Source organism: Passer domesticus, chromosome 10, assembly GCF_036417665.1.
Source record: "Passer domesticus isolate bPasDom1 chromosome 10, bPasDom1.hap1, whole genome shotgun sequence".
Lineage (NCBI taxonomy): Eukaryota > Metazoa > Chordata > Aves > Passeriformes > Passeridae > Passer > Passer domesticus.
This window is the reverse complement of record NC_087483.1, coordinates 4,245,091-4,259,693: the sequence shown is the minus strand read 5'-3', so window position 1 is coordinate 4,259,693 and position 14,603 is coordinate 4,245,091. Positions and strand designations below refer to the sequence as shown.

The 14,603-nt window shown below is 47.9% G+C and overlaps 1 protein-coding gene across 11 annotated transcripts in view; it reads right to left on the bottom strand.

Moving 5' to 3' along the window:
* HDAC4 (histone deacetylase 4) overlaps positions 1–14,603 on the bottom strand; it is a 172,128-nt gene that overhangs the window by 122,605 nt on the left and 34,920 nt on the right. For 8 of the 11 annotated variants that reach the window (XM_064433403.1, XM_064433412.1, XM_064433411.1 and 5 more), the window contains exon 3: positions 14,305–14,436. The exons of the other annotated variants lie outside the window; for them this stretch is intronic. In XM_064433403.1, coding sequence (XP_064289473.1) covers positions 14,305–14,332 — 28 coding nt within the window. In that variant the 5' untranslated portion in view covers positions 14,333–14,436. The remainder of the gene's footprint in view (positions 1–14,304; positions 14,437–14,603) is intronic. 11 annotated transcript variants of the gene reach the window in all.

Below are 14,603 nucleotides of genomic sequence, written 5' to 3'. Positions count from 1 at the left end.
TTGCTGGAACAAGTTCATGTTTGCACCGAGCTTCCCAAAGAGCTGCCCTGATCCGTGCATCACTCACAGCCCTCTGGCTCCTGGTGTTTTGGAGCCTCTCCCAGCACCACCTGGATTTCCCAGCCCCTCACCTCTTGTCCCAGCTGCCCTACAGTGACCCAGGGAAAGCAGCTCCGTCCGGGATGAGCAATGGAAGTGTCTTCCCTCCCAGCTCCACAAGGCTCACCTCCACCCACCTCTGCCTCGTGGTTAGCTGGAGATAAATCCTAAACCAAGCTGGCAGCAGCATCCAGGACCCAGGGGGAAGGCAGAGTCCAAGCAGAGAGTACCACAGGCAGGGTACATCCACATCAACATCTCGTGCACTCCAGACTCCCCTCCTGGGACACTGTACCTGCACTGGGCTCGGCTTTGTGTCTCAGGCCTTGGGCTGGATGATCCTTGGGGGTCCCTCCCAGCTCTGGAGATTCTGTGCTCCTAGGAAACAGTGCTACTCCACTACAGGGAAGAGATTCTAAATGAAGGACAAAGCCTCTTCCCGTGCCACACAACCCTTCCACCTGGTTCAAAAATGCCTTCAACATCTCCGCACTGCTGCAGCTGGAGCAGCCTAAGGAGAAGTCATTCCATCAGCTCCAGCATTTCAGAACTAACTCCTGAGGGTGAAAATAGAGAGGGAGAGGGAGCAGAACACAAGGAGAGATTTCTCAGAAACACATTACCACGAAAGAGTGAAGCACACAAAGTTTAATCCCACAGCACTGCAGTTGTCACCCCTCCTCAGGTTCTGGCTTAGTCATCGTTGAAAAAAAACCCCAAACACGACTCAAAGACAAAACCTTCCTGAAGTTTAGAAGTGCCCATGCAGTCATGGCAGGAGTTTTCCCCCCCAGCACTGCTGCCCAGGAATCTGGCAGGATGTGCCTTCAGCTGTGCTCTCCAAACAACAGATCACTTCTTATTCTTATTTCAGGAAGGGATTCTGCAGGCAGGACCCTACAAGCAGCTGCCTGCAAGAGTCAACAGCTGGAAGCTGAAGCAAATTATTTTAAAAATAGAGAGGGCAGCAGGAGATCAACATGTGAAGATCAGGACAAGGTGACAGACAAGAGCAAATACTTTCATATACAGGATAAATTTCGATAACTCTCTGGCTTTGGGGCTTAGGAAACTGTCAACGTGATGAACATCTTTAGGAAGTCCAGAAATGAAATCTCGCCTTGTTTTTTACTCAATGCAGGAAATCAGCTTTAATGACAACCTACAGTTAGCTCTGGAGTAATTTTCTTTCTGCTTCATTGACATACATGACAAGACTTTATTAGCAGGGCTAAAATTAAAAACAAAACATTTTTCCCAGCTGCACAGAATGCTTAATGCACACACTGACACCTCAAGAAAAGAGACCAAAAAAATTATTTCAAAACAATTCCATCACCTCTTTGTATTTCAGCTTTTCCCTAGTATTTTCCATCAGAAGTTTCGCAGTTTGCACAACCACAGCCACAGATTTTTCTTCATCAAGAATAACCACTGTCCAGCTTGTTTGCATGGAATCCCAAAATGACTGGGTTGGAAGGGACCTGAAAGCTCATCTCATTCCAGGGCAGGGGCACCTCCCACTGTCCCAGGCTGCTCCAAGCCCCAGTGTCCAACCTGGCCTTGGGCACTGCCAGGGATCCAGGGGCAGCCACAGCTGCTCTGGGCACCCTGTGCCAGGGCCTGCCCACCCTCAAAGTAAAAAATCCTTCTTTTTTTTATCTGATCTAAATCGATCCTCTTTTAGCTTAAATCCCTTACCCCTTGTCCTATCAATATTTTACATATCCTTAATATCCTACATATTCTTAAACAGTGTTAAACTTTGTGATGTAAGCATTCAAAAACTTCAAATTTATGTAGAATCAGCTCAAATAAAACTGTTAAAAAAAGAATTAAGGCATTTAAAAAGAATTTTAAAAAATCAAAAGTTTTAAAAGTTAAATGGCTTTAGGCCACTGGACTAATTTGCTGTTTGGTACCCAATAATCCTTCCACAATTTTCCAAGTGGAAGCAGCAGCTCCCAAAGGTTTCATCCTGCCAGGAATCTCTTCATCCTGGTATTGTTTTTAAAATCTTCCTGCACACAATGTTCCCTAAAGAAATGTTTTTATAAGGATCTTTCATCTATTCAGATGCTTCTTCTAATGATAGAACTTGGATTGCATGAAATCCTAAAAATATCGAGCAAATTCAGGATCCATGCTGCCCAATGGGATTGGGTGGTGAGGTACTGTCACAGGCTTCCCAGGGAAACTGTGGCTGCCCCTGGATCTCTGGAAGTGTCCAAGGCCAGGCTGGATGGGATTTGGAGCACCCTGGTCCAGTGGAAGGTGTCCCTGCCCATGGCAGGGGGTGGAATGGGATGAGCTTTAAGGTCCCTCCCAACCCAAACCATTCTGGGATTCCACAGGACCAGTCTAGGTAACAGCCACATTTTAAAATTACAGACAATAAATCATGTCCTCTGTAAATATGAGAAGCCTGTTCAGGGTGCAGATCTTTTTTAGGGTGTTCCACAGCACCACCTTAATTGACATTAAGAGGTGGTTAAACAGCAAAGGCAGCACTAAGGGATCTAATCGCACACTGGACATCTCAGAACAGCAAACCAGGTGAAAGACATCGGCCCATGGAACTGTGCTCACACCTCTGGAAGAGCTCATGTGGGTGATTTCCAGTTATCCAATCTGCAGCAGAAATATGGGATGGCTTTTTGCTTCCTTTTAGAAATTTTAAGCAGAAGTGATGGTTAGAAAGCTTCAGAAAAAAGGAAAAAATGCAAAACCCTTAAAAGATTTTGCTTGAGCCCCTCTGTCCAGCATCAGAGAAGAGAAAGTAGAGGGAAGAGAGAAAGAGTAAGGAATTATGATTGTGTAAAGAAAATCTGGTTTTGCTAAGCTCTCAGCATGCTGCTGCAGAGAGAAGTCACCCAAGAATGTGACCCTGCAGCGCAGCAAACACCTCCCAGGACTCCCCCGTCCACCTCCAAGGGAAACACTCACATAAAAACCTCCATTATGGTGAAAACCACAAATCCTAATTTACAGGAGGTCAGCAAAAGTAGAGTCCTTGACACAGGGAGCAGAGTTTTCCCCTGGCTCCAAGGAGCTTCTCCTGGAACTCCAGCTCATGGCATGATTAAGGAACAGAACTTTACTGCCTGTGTAATGAGTGACCAGAGCACGAGAGAAACGTGGGGTGAAGCCATTGAAGCCCAGGGATCACACAAAGGCCGTGGCTCAAGGCTGCAGTAGCTCAGCTCTGCTCTGCTCTGTGTGGCTGAAACGCTCTGTACCAGTTTGTTTGCTCATCCTGTGCTGCTCCGGCTGATTAAAAACATGTCGTTCACCCAAATGAAGCAAATATTGCCATCACCAAGGAAATGTCTGCAGGGCTGACTCCAGTCATGTTCCTGGTACACAGGGCTTTCACTGTGACTTAAAGAATCACCAAGTCCAAATATTTACTGTAAAATTGCACAGAACTTTCCAGATACGTCAGGGATATGATTCCTGAAGAGCTTTGCCTGATCAATCACTTACATACTTGGATACCAATTTGGCATTTAGGGGAAGGAGAGAGCTGGGGGTGCTCACCTGGAGAGGAGAAGGCTCCAGGGAGAGCTCAGAGCCCCTGCCAGGGCCTAAAGGGGCTCCAGGAGAGCTGGAGAGGGACTGGGACAAGGGATGGAGGGACAGGACAAGGGGGGGATAGCTTTAAGCTGAAGGAGGGCAGGTTTTGATGAGATACTGGGGAGAAATCCTTCCATGGGAGGGTGGGCAGGTCCTGGCACAGGGTGCCCAGAGCAGCTGTGGCTGTGCCTGGATACCTGCAAGTGTCCAAGGCCAGGCTGGATGGGGCTTGGAGCAGCTTGGGATAGTGAAAGGTGTCCCTGCCCATGGCAGGGTGAGGAATGGGATAAGTTTTAATGTCCCTTCCCACCCAGCCTATTCCATAATTCCCTGAAATTCAGTACAGCAGAGATCCAGGCAGCGAAGAGGCACTTTCTCAAAAAAATCCCTGAGGAGCAGGGAGACTCTGAGCCCCTGCTTTCCCCACGGTGGGAATCACTGCCAGTTTACTGAGCAGTTTTCCAGCCCAGCAGAACACAAAGGCCCTGGAGCTGGCCCTTGGAAGAGGCACTGGAGCTATTTATAGCAGCTCAAGGTGTGTGCTGCCGCTGCTGCTGCAGACAGGGAGCAGCTTGTTTTCCCAGGAATTGATCTGTACAGGCGGATTATATAAACAGTTGTTTCTCGCTCATTTCCACACCCCGGCATCTCCCGGGGTAAAAACGTGCCTGTCAATACAGCAGCTGCTCGCAGGCAGCAGAGCTGGCAGCAGCTGCGACGCCTTGAGCTGGGGATTCTAGGTGAGCTGGGGAAAGATGTTCCAAAAATACAGCTGCAAAAGCCGTCACGTGCAGCTGGATGCAGGCAGAGGAGAGCCATAATCTCCTTCCACGCTATTCTTCTGCTGTTTAAAAAAGCCTAAAGCCAATTCTCTCAGTTTCACTCACCATAAATCCTTGTTTAAGCCTATCTGCACAAGCATTTTGGATGATTTCTATGGGAAGCTCCGTATCCAGCTTCTGTTTTGGGAAAGTCCAATTTCTCTGAAAACTATTCCTTCTACTTCAGTAGTTATTTGCTCCTGCCCCACAGCATTCTCCAACGATTCTATCGGAGCAAATAAAGACTGGGAAGCTGCTATAAACAGGTAGAGAAGCAATAACCACACATGTGAGCACTTTGCTTTATCTGGCATCATCCAGGGCACACCTCATCTCTTTCAGGTTAATCAGATTTTCAGAGCAGGACCCAAAAGCTGCTGTTTAACTCTACGGTATGAGGAATGTTCCCTGCACAGAGATTCCTTATCGCTTTTCCATTTTAAAATTTAATGACAAACTGGAGGAGAGAGCCAAGGCTGGAGCCTGCTTACTGTACACTCAGAGCTCGGGGCCCTGAAACTCGCTTTCATCTACAGCAGAAGCCACTGGAGAAGAGGGGGAAAACCACCAGCAAGCCTTTGTTTTCCCCCCAGTGATGTAGCCAGGTTAATTCTGCTGGCTGTGCATTGCAAAACCAGCACTCACCTAAAGGGCTGCTGGGCTGTTGAGCAATGCTCCGACCTCTGTCGCAACTGCAGAAGTTAATGCTGAGCATTGCTGGAGAAAACTCATCTCTTCCAGTTGAGGCAGCAGTGTATCGCATTAGGGATCCTAAGGTTTCACCTGAGCAGCTGCTGTAAAACCCAGAGGAGCTCAGAGAGCACCAAAACAGCAGATCTACCCCATCAGAAATCCCTAAGTATCCATTACTACACCCTCTGAGCCTGGAAGAGCCTTCCCAAAGAGTCATAAACCCTTCGACCTGCAGGCTTACACACATCCTGCTGCAGCCTCAGCTTGTGAAAGGCATTTTCCTCCTCACATTCTAACAAGAAGTGCCCAGGAGACCTTTTTTCATTCCTTTAGATACAAAAAAGGCAAGCTCAAGTCAGCCCTGGCCAAGTGAATGCAAAATATTGTGTTTAACCAGTACTGTCCTCACTGCTGGCTGCTGTCCCTCTCTGGGGATGGAGACAAGCTCATGGAATCACAGAATAGTGTGGGTTGGAAGGGACCTTTAGGATCCTATCATTCCAACCCCCCTGCCATGGAGAGGGATGTCACCCAGAGGCTGATTTCTGCATGGGAAATGCACATATGCATTGGTACATTTGTGTATAAATATCCACATTCAATATGTGTTTTGGACATTCAAGCATATTTAATACCAGTAGAAATTCCCATTTATCAAACTCCTGCACTATTGACTGACCTTACAGTCTTCATCCAGACACTTCTGAGGCAAGACACTGGAAAAGCTGGAATTTGTGGGGACGGTGGCAGAGGATGAAAGCAAGCCCTCCCTCCCAGCATGGATGCCACCAGACAGCAGCTCCTCCCACCTCCCTTTTCTTTTTAAGGGAAGATTACAGAGGTTTAGAAAGGAGCAGCTGCCTTGGGGTGAGATGTGAAACAATCAGCTTGCTCAGTGCCATGCTCCAGCTCGCAGAGAAAACATTGTTTGCAGCAGTGGCAGTGAGCCTGCAGGTGAGTGCAGCCCACAGAATTGCTATTTTGGAAAAAAGTCCCCAAATACAGACGGGTTAGCAGCAGAGATAGCAGCATTTCACTCTGCAGGCTTCATCCATTATGGAATTTGGGGAAAATCTATTCCATACATACATTACCAGCTGCCTGAAACCAGCACCAAAATGTACTCCTGTGTCAGCAGGCTCTGTGTCCAGGATGTTAATTAGTGCTCCTTTCCCTCCTGCCACGGGATGAGGGCCAGGTAAAAGCTCTGCACAAGTCAGTGTGATTAATCTGCCAAATCCTTGATTGGCTGCCCATCACGTAGGAGTCCCACAGTTAATTCACAGCTCCAGAAGACACAAACACATTTCATGCCTTTCTGAAGCCAGCCGGCATCAGTTGCCTCCTCCCTGCAGAGCTGACAAGGCTCACGGATTTAAACCCACGATTCCTTGGAAAACAGACTGGAATAGTGTGACAAATTGAGAAAGTCTGCAAGTTAATTTGTATCAGCCTTTAATTAAGTTTGTTTCTAGAGGTTTCCCTTTATTATTGTCTCTGTGTCAGGGATAAATTAGAAGTTGTTCCAAGTGCATCCCCCTAAAACAGGCACAGATTTGAAAAAACTTGACCAGAGGAGCTGTGGCTGCCCCTGGATCCCTGGAAGTGCCCAAGGCCAGGCTGGATGGGGCTTGGAGCAATCTGGCATAGTGGAAGGTGTCTCTGCCCATGGAACTGGATGGGCTTTAAGGTCCTTTCCAGCCCAAACCATTCCGGTATTCTATGGAAATTTCCTTTTGGGAAACCTTATGTTCCAGGAACCGGATCGTAGACAAGTGCTTCTAGGAAAAGTAGTGCTTTCTGATGCAGTTGGAACAGTGGGATTTGAGGCCAAGGAAACCCCAAGAGCTATAATTAAAGCTTAAAAAAAAAGGTGAATTACAGCAACTACGCTGGATGAAAACATTCAATAAGTGACAGAGAAATACACTGTACTCAAAGCCACACTGGGTTAAAATTGCTCACTTCTTTTCCTTCTTTTTTCACACTTAGTTCACTTGTTCAGGATCCATTTTCCATAATTCCTATTTGGAGAACATCCATTACCTGTCTATTCATGGATCCATCCAGCCAGGACCCACCCAGGCTCATACCTGATGCTTTACCAAGTCCAAGTCTAGTTCAGCATCTCTCTGCCAGCATCCGTCTCCACTGAGCCACCATCATCATCATGCCTGGACCTTCCTGGCAGCCTGAATACCTAACACTTCAAAAAATCCCCACTGCAGCACAGAATGAAGCAGCATGGGAGAGAGGCAGAGTTCAGGAATACGGAGGGCAAGGACACAACTGGGGCAGAGCTGTTGCTGCTTCCCCCCACAGCGGACAGAAATATCCCCATTTGTGTAAATACAGCCTTAGTCAACAGGGCGACAAATCCATACAGAGATAAATGTCACCCGCTGACGTCAGTGCCACAGCAACCTAATCAAAGTACAGCCTTCAGCTATTTTTAAACCTCAGTTCAAGTATTTTTCTTCAAACAGAAAAAAAAAAAGGTAAAACCCATCTTAAAAAAAAAAAAAAAAAAAAACAAAACAAAAAAACCTCTTGAAAAATAAATGTATTTAGCAGTAAAACAGAGATGAAATATTTATTTCTCTCTGGTGCTGTGGCCATACAAGCATAGCTTTACCCGAGCCTGAAACTTGCTGTTCCATCTGATGCGTCAGTGCACTAGAAAGCAAAAGATAAGGATTTGGAAAAGCGAGCACATCAGATTGGCACTGGCCTTTGTATTGGAAATTTACTCAGACAGGTTAAAAATAACACGGGGAACATTGGGAGCCATGCTGAAGGTCACTGTCGGCGGAGCTGTTGTTTTTATAGTAGGAGCTGCCGGGGACATGTGACTGCCACTGCCAGCATTTGTCTCCCCAGCACACGCCGGGATCCCAGCTCACGGCTGTGGTCACAGAGCCTGCTCCGCACCAGCACGGCGGAGGAGCTCAGCCCAGCCCTTCCTTGAGGGACCTGCTGTCCTTCTCAAAGCCAGTCCTGTGTGACTGGCACCGAAGGGAGCCGTTCCTGTCTGCTGGCCAACGTTCCCGCGCTGCGCTGCCATGCCATGGTTTTAGGAGCCGGTGTCAATGACCCAGTGGTGTTTACGCTGAGCTCGGCACAGAGCTCCCCCAGCTTCAGGCCTTGCAGAGCTCAGTGAGAAGAGCATCAGCACCTGTACAAGAGAGCTGGTCAAACATCCACCGGGATTAACCTGAGGGGATCTTCTCCATGGTGGCCACATCTGGGCTCTCCAGGGTCTCCATTTAGAAAAAAATCACAGAATCCTCAAGGCTAGAGAGGCCTTCAAGTTCATCCAGTCCAAACATCAACACAGCACCACCATAATCACCCCTAGTGACAGCCCCAGGTGCTTCTGGAATGTTTCCAGAGATTGCACTAGCTTCCTGGGCAACTAACTGCAATGCCTGACCACCCTTTCAGTGATTTTTTTTTTTTCTACATCCGATATTCAATATCCAAACTGAAGCTCCGCTGAGAGGCCACCTCCTCTCATCCTTTCACTTGCGGCACGGCAGAAAATCCTAACCCCCACTTCATCACAACCTCTTGTCAGGTATTGTAGAGAGCCACGAGGTCCCCCCTGAGTCTCATCTTCTCCAGAAGGAGGGCTGGAAAGGAAGCAAATCCAAACTGGGAACACCTGATTCTGGACTTCACGGGTGCAAGAGGCTCTGCTGCTTCCTTGCAGTTGTAAAGTTTTCTGTAAACGCTTCATGTGAGGGGAAAGTGTCTCCAACAGTTAAATCTTCAATTTCAGCTCAGACTCCATGGGCAACATGCAGAAGTCACTGCTGGGTGTTGGCAGAGTTGAGCAGTGACCACGTATCATGCACCCAAGTCCTCTTTCCATGCTGTCCTTGGAAGGAGAGGTGGCACGGATTGGATGCTGTTGGGAATGGCTGGCAGCAAGCATTCACATTGATCTCTTCTCCTTGTTTGCTGGTTTTAAGGGAAGAAACTGGCTGTTTAGGAGGAGCAAGAACCTTTAATTCTTCCTTCATCTGGAATGTACAGCTCATTTAAGGGTTTCTTGAAGTTATCTGTAGTTAACAGAGGGATGTCCAAAACAGGTTCTGCTCCCACAGAAAAACTGGATCTCCAGCCCCTGTGGTCTTACCCAAGCCCAAACTCCACAGGCAAGGAGTAGCTGCCGAGAGCTTCCAAGCTTACCTGGACAGAAGGAAATAAATCTTCAGCAGCAAAAGAACAAATATCAGTGCAGGGGGATGAAAAACACAAGGGAAGAGGAACATTCCCATCAGCTCCTACTCGGTGAGATCACACGCACGCCTCAGCTCATGAAGATGCACATGAAGACCAAGAGAGACATGCACCAATGCCTCTCTCAACCGAGGGCTTGCCTTATTTAATAGAAGACAGCAGAGATAAACCTCTGGAATAAAGTAGCAGTGGAAGAATCCATTTCCCCACCACAGAGAATCAATGATTATCCATTTTCCCTTTTATCCTCCTCGTCATACGGCGAATTGGAGCAAACGAGCTAACTGCAGCTCCCATCTGCTCCCCTCCCAGATGTTCCTCCAGCTCTGGAATCCCCGGCAGAGCCCGCACCAAACCTGTTCTGAGGGGATTCTCTTGCCAAATTTAAACATGACAAGCAAAGCAGCTTCCCTTGGAATGCTAAATTTAGTGCAGCTTGACCGTGTAACCCACAGACATGGACATGCGGAGGGGCTCTCCCGGGACTCAGCACTTGTGTCCAGCTCATTTCCAGTTGGGAATACACTGGCTCATGGATCTGGAGTAGCACACAGACTCTAATTACATTAAGGAATACAAGTACAGAATAACAAAGTCTTTAAGCAAGAGCCATGCTGAGAGCTCCAAGGTCCCCCGCAGCACTTTCCCAAATAAAACCCCACATTCGGGGAGGGGGGGAAGGAACACAAAGTGCATTTACTGTAACACTCGCAGATGAAAAATTGTAATTGCTCTGCCTTGACATCTGGTTTCTATTTCACTCCCATTCTATCAGGTTACATAACAAACAGATGATGCACCAGAGCCCCAGAGTTCTTCAGCAAGTCTTGTGCGGATTTGGTGTTTACATTCCTCGGCATAAAAATTCAAGCTATGCCACACACACAGGCATGTTCGAGGCAGACAGAGCGCTCGGAGACAAATGAGCAGTTTGCAGAGGAAAAGTAAGGCTGATTGGGGAGTGTGGGCGTGTTTTTAATAGAAGATTCCATACAGAAAATCCTCCGCTGTCCCGATCCAGTTCAGGAATTGAGTCTGCACACGACGGCGCTCGCAGCTGTGCAGATGGAGTTTACAGGAGCGAGCCACAGGGAACACATGAGTTTACAGCCGGGCAAAACACTGGGTGAAGCCAGTGCCAAATTTAATGATGCAAACCACAAATTCCACCCTGCTCTGTTATCTAACCAAGCATGACCTCTGGGGCCTTACTCCACCTTCTCTTTTGGCTTTTTTTTTAAAAAGAAAATGGCACTTTTCACTCACTTCAGCTGTCACAGTGATTCACAGCCTCAAGAGCATGCTGCAAGTCAGGCATCCACTTCGTTGACCCTGTCCCCAGACATCACAGACTTTCTTCTGAGTCAACAGCACATCCTTCCTCGGCAGCAATTCAGGAAGTCATGCAGTGCTAATAAAGCTGACTCAGCTGAGCACAGGTCCCAGAGAATCCCCCTTCCCTCCCCAAAACACCAGCACAGAGGAATGAACACACCAAGAACTGGAAAATCGTGGAGCTCATGATGCTTCGGTGCTTCTCTCAGAAATTTGATCTGCAATAATCCTGAATTATTCACAAACTCCATATTAATGGAAAATTTTGTTCACAAAATATTTTTCATAGTTCACACAAACAGCAAGCAGCCCCAAACTTTAAGTCTCCCCCAAGTTTCTCACTGCACATTTAATTGCCAGCCTGCCCTTCTTTACCTTCACCTTTTGGGCCAGCAAAAGTGCCAGATTAGCAAGCACCAAAATAGCCAGAAGTATAAACTCATCTCACACATGATTCTATGTTCTGTTCTCATTTTGGGCTCTCTGTTTTGCTTCTTAGAGGCCAAAACACCTCGTGCTTCTCATTGTCAGGCAGGACACTTGTTCAGGATAATATTCCGCTTCCTAAGGTACAACCCAGCCTAGGGCTGGATTCATACCTTCAGGAGAGACCAGTTCCCATGGGGACTAGCCAACATCACCACCACAAGTTATTTTTGAAGGAAGTAAGCCTGGGACCCTCTCTCCACTGCAATGCAAGGGTGTAAAATGTGTCCTGTAAGAGGGTACAAGATCCCTGCGCTGTGTTTGGGAAGCACCTGCCAAGGCTCCCTGCAGATGGGACCTCTCCGAGCAGGAGGTCACTGACATTTCAGCTGGAGCCAAATATGAAAATAATAAAAGCCCTGATGGCCACTGCTGCAACGCCTGCCGGTTCCCAAAGGCTGTGGCTGGCTTTTCTCCTCACGCTGCCCTCACACAAATCTGCACACATCCACGCGCCGTGGACTGAGGGTGACATCAGGAATGGTGCAGGCATTAGTCATGGGCAGGCAAGTGGAAAAATGCTCCAAAATACCAGTTTTCATTAGGCCTGTTCCTCTGGTACTACAGGTATCTATCCACTGCCAGCTCAGGCAAACACAACAGCAAAAAGGACATTTTCCTGGCCAGAGAACCACGCCTTAACAAGTTTATCATAAAGCAGCAAGAAAGCAATTAATAGTATTGACTTAGAAGAAACACACAGCACTAGGTGCATTCCACTCCTTACCACAAGGTGTTTTTCCCTCTGTTTCCACCCTGGACTAGGTCCTTCAAAAGCCCACAAAGCAGCAGCTTGGGGGAAGAAAGAAGGGAAAAAGAAAACAAAACATAAAAAAACCCACCCATCCAAACAATGTTACCTCCCATTACAAAACTCAAACAGCTAAAATACTTAAGGTGTCCCATGGAAATTAAGCAGAGAGGACAAGAGCAAGGGGCAGAGGCAGAGCTGCTATAGGCAACAGCCCCAGCACTGAGACCTCAAGGAACGGCAGTTCTTTACTCCAGGATGTAACTTTACACCTATCCACACTTCACTGCTCTTCTTCAAGCATCCAAATTAATGTGTTTATTCTTCCATTTCCCCTCCAGGAGATCCTCAGGTGTCCATCCACTACAACCCATCAGGGATTTAGTCTGTGGTGATGGGATGTTTATAGCTGGTGAAGGAGTTCATGGATTGTGCTTCGGATATCTCCTCCTGCTGCTGGGGGGCAAACCAGGCAGCAAAGGGGTCCTCTCCAAAATCAGCACACAGCCCAGTCAAAACACGTCCTGGAGCATGCCAAGGGCAGAACAGGGAACCCCACAGGGAGGCCAAGGGATGTGGAGAGAGCTTTAATTCCATGCTTCCCAACACCTGTATTTTGCAGCAAGCAACACTCTGAGGAAAGGGACTGCAAGACTGACTAGCTCAGGGGCCAAGATGGAAAAGCTGTTTCCCCAGCACCAAAAATCTTAAGTGCTTATTCATCCCTGCTTGTCATCTGTAAGCAAACTACTCCTTCATTCACTACAGCCTGGCAGAATGCAAAGGCGTCACGCAGGAGCCTTCGCTTTTACTATTATAAATGATGCTATTTCTGCCTTTGAGCCTCCGGTATCACAGATCCCACATCCTTCACACGCCTCAGCCCAGCTCCCTGCGCTCTGCTATTGTGTCTTGCAGAGCCGGAGGTGTTTTCCCGCTGTAGCTTCACCTGCTGAGAGCAGAGCCGTGCCACGTGCCTGCTCTGTGTACAACCACTCATTTAGAGCACGGGACAATTCAGCCAGCGCCCCGGTCCCGTTTGGGCTGCACCCCCAAGCTTTTGGCACTCGTGGCACCTCTGGCAACCAGGGAAGAGCTGCCACGGCCGCACCAGGCACCACTGGCCATCCCAAACCTGGCACACACCGCGCGTTCTGCCCTCTCAGCTCTTCCCACCAGCACCAAGCCTTCCCTGCTGCCAGACAAAACATCTCCCAGCTGCCAGCACGTGGCCAAGGGCACTTGGCAGAGGTCAGCAGCTCCAAGAAGCCACACAGCAGGGCATGAGATGCTCAGAGTGATCCGTCATTAGATGCGGCAGCATTTGTCATCCTGCACCCACAGCAGCATTTCGTGAGCCCCCCAGTGCTGAGGGGTAAAACACCCCACACACTTCAATTCATTTTCCCAACATCTAAGAAAGGGCTTGAGCTGAAATCACAATCACAGCGCAGTTCAAATGCCTCTGCCTGCATCCAAGGACTGAACCAGGAGATGTGGAAGCTCCGAATCAGAAGCATTCTAATTAAAGGACTCAGCAGAAGACCAGGGAAAAGTGGCCAGCAGCCTCCACTAGTTTGACTTTGGGAGGGGGAGGAGGAAGAGAAGGGAGGAGAAACATCCCAGGCAGATTTTTCCTCCCTGCATCTTTCCCTGTGCACAAAGGTATCCTTAGTCAGGAAAATTATTAACTTGGAAGAGGCAGAGTGGTAAATAACACAGATCTAAGCAGATAAATCACGTAGAATTTGCCAATACCCAGAATATATTAACAAACCAAGATGTTATTAACAACTTGCAAATGTGACAAAACCAGTGAAGCTCACAGACACGATGGAAACACAGGCTTGGTGGGAAACAGTAAGAAAAAATATTAAAGGAGCAAATACTGAGCATTCTGCCTTTTTCAAAATCTTTGAAAGCTGTAAGTGCGATGGTGTCTTTGCAAGATACAATCTCACCAACAACAGTTCCTAAACACTACCTACTGCTTCTTACTGCAAAATAAAACCAGGTGAAGATTTTGGGGGCTGAAAAACCCACTGATGTTCAAAAGAAATAGTCCCACGGTTGTTTCTTGCAAGAGGAGAAAGGAGTTTCTAGTGAGACAGAATCATCTCCCAACACAAGTGGGTCTCATACCTCTGCCTGCTCAAGCCCCAAATGTTTACATGCCTAAACCAACTACTGCATCCTTATTTCTGAATAAAAACAATCTCCTTCTGCAGAGCTCTCTGGCTGCAGGAGCCTGAAAAGCCAAACAGGACACCACAAGCAGACCCCTTTATCCCAGCTCACCTTCTCCAGGAGGGAGGGCTCCTCCCATGGCAGAGCTGGGCTACAGAACCCAGCTCTGGGGACTGGTGGCTCCTGAAGGGACTCTCCTGCCTGCCTCTCCCGAAGAAAGCAGCCCCAGCTGTGAAACACAAGCTGAAATAGGAAGGAAATATTTCATTTTAGAGTCCACATGTTTTTTTGAACACTTCCAGGGATGGCAACTCCACCACTGCACCGAGCAGCCTGTTCCAGTGCTTTACAAAAAAAAAAGATTGACCTCAGGCAGAAGGGAAGTCAAAGACTCCTCAGTGTGGGATGGG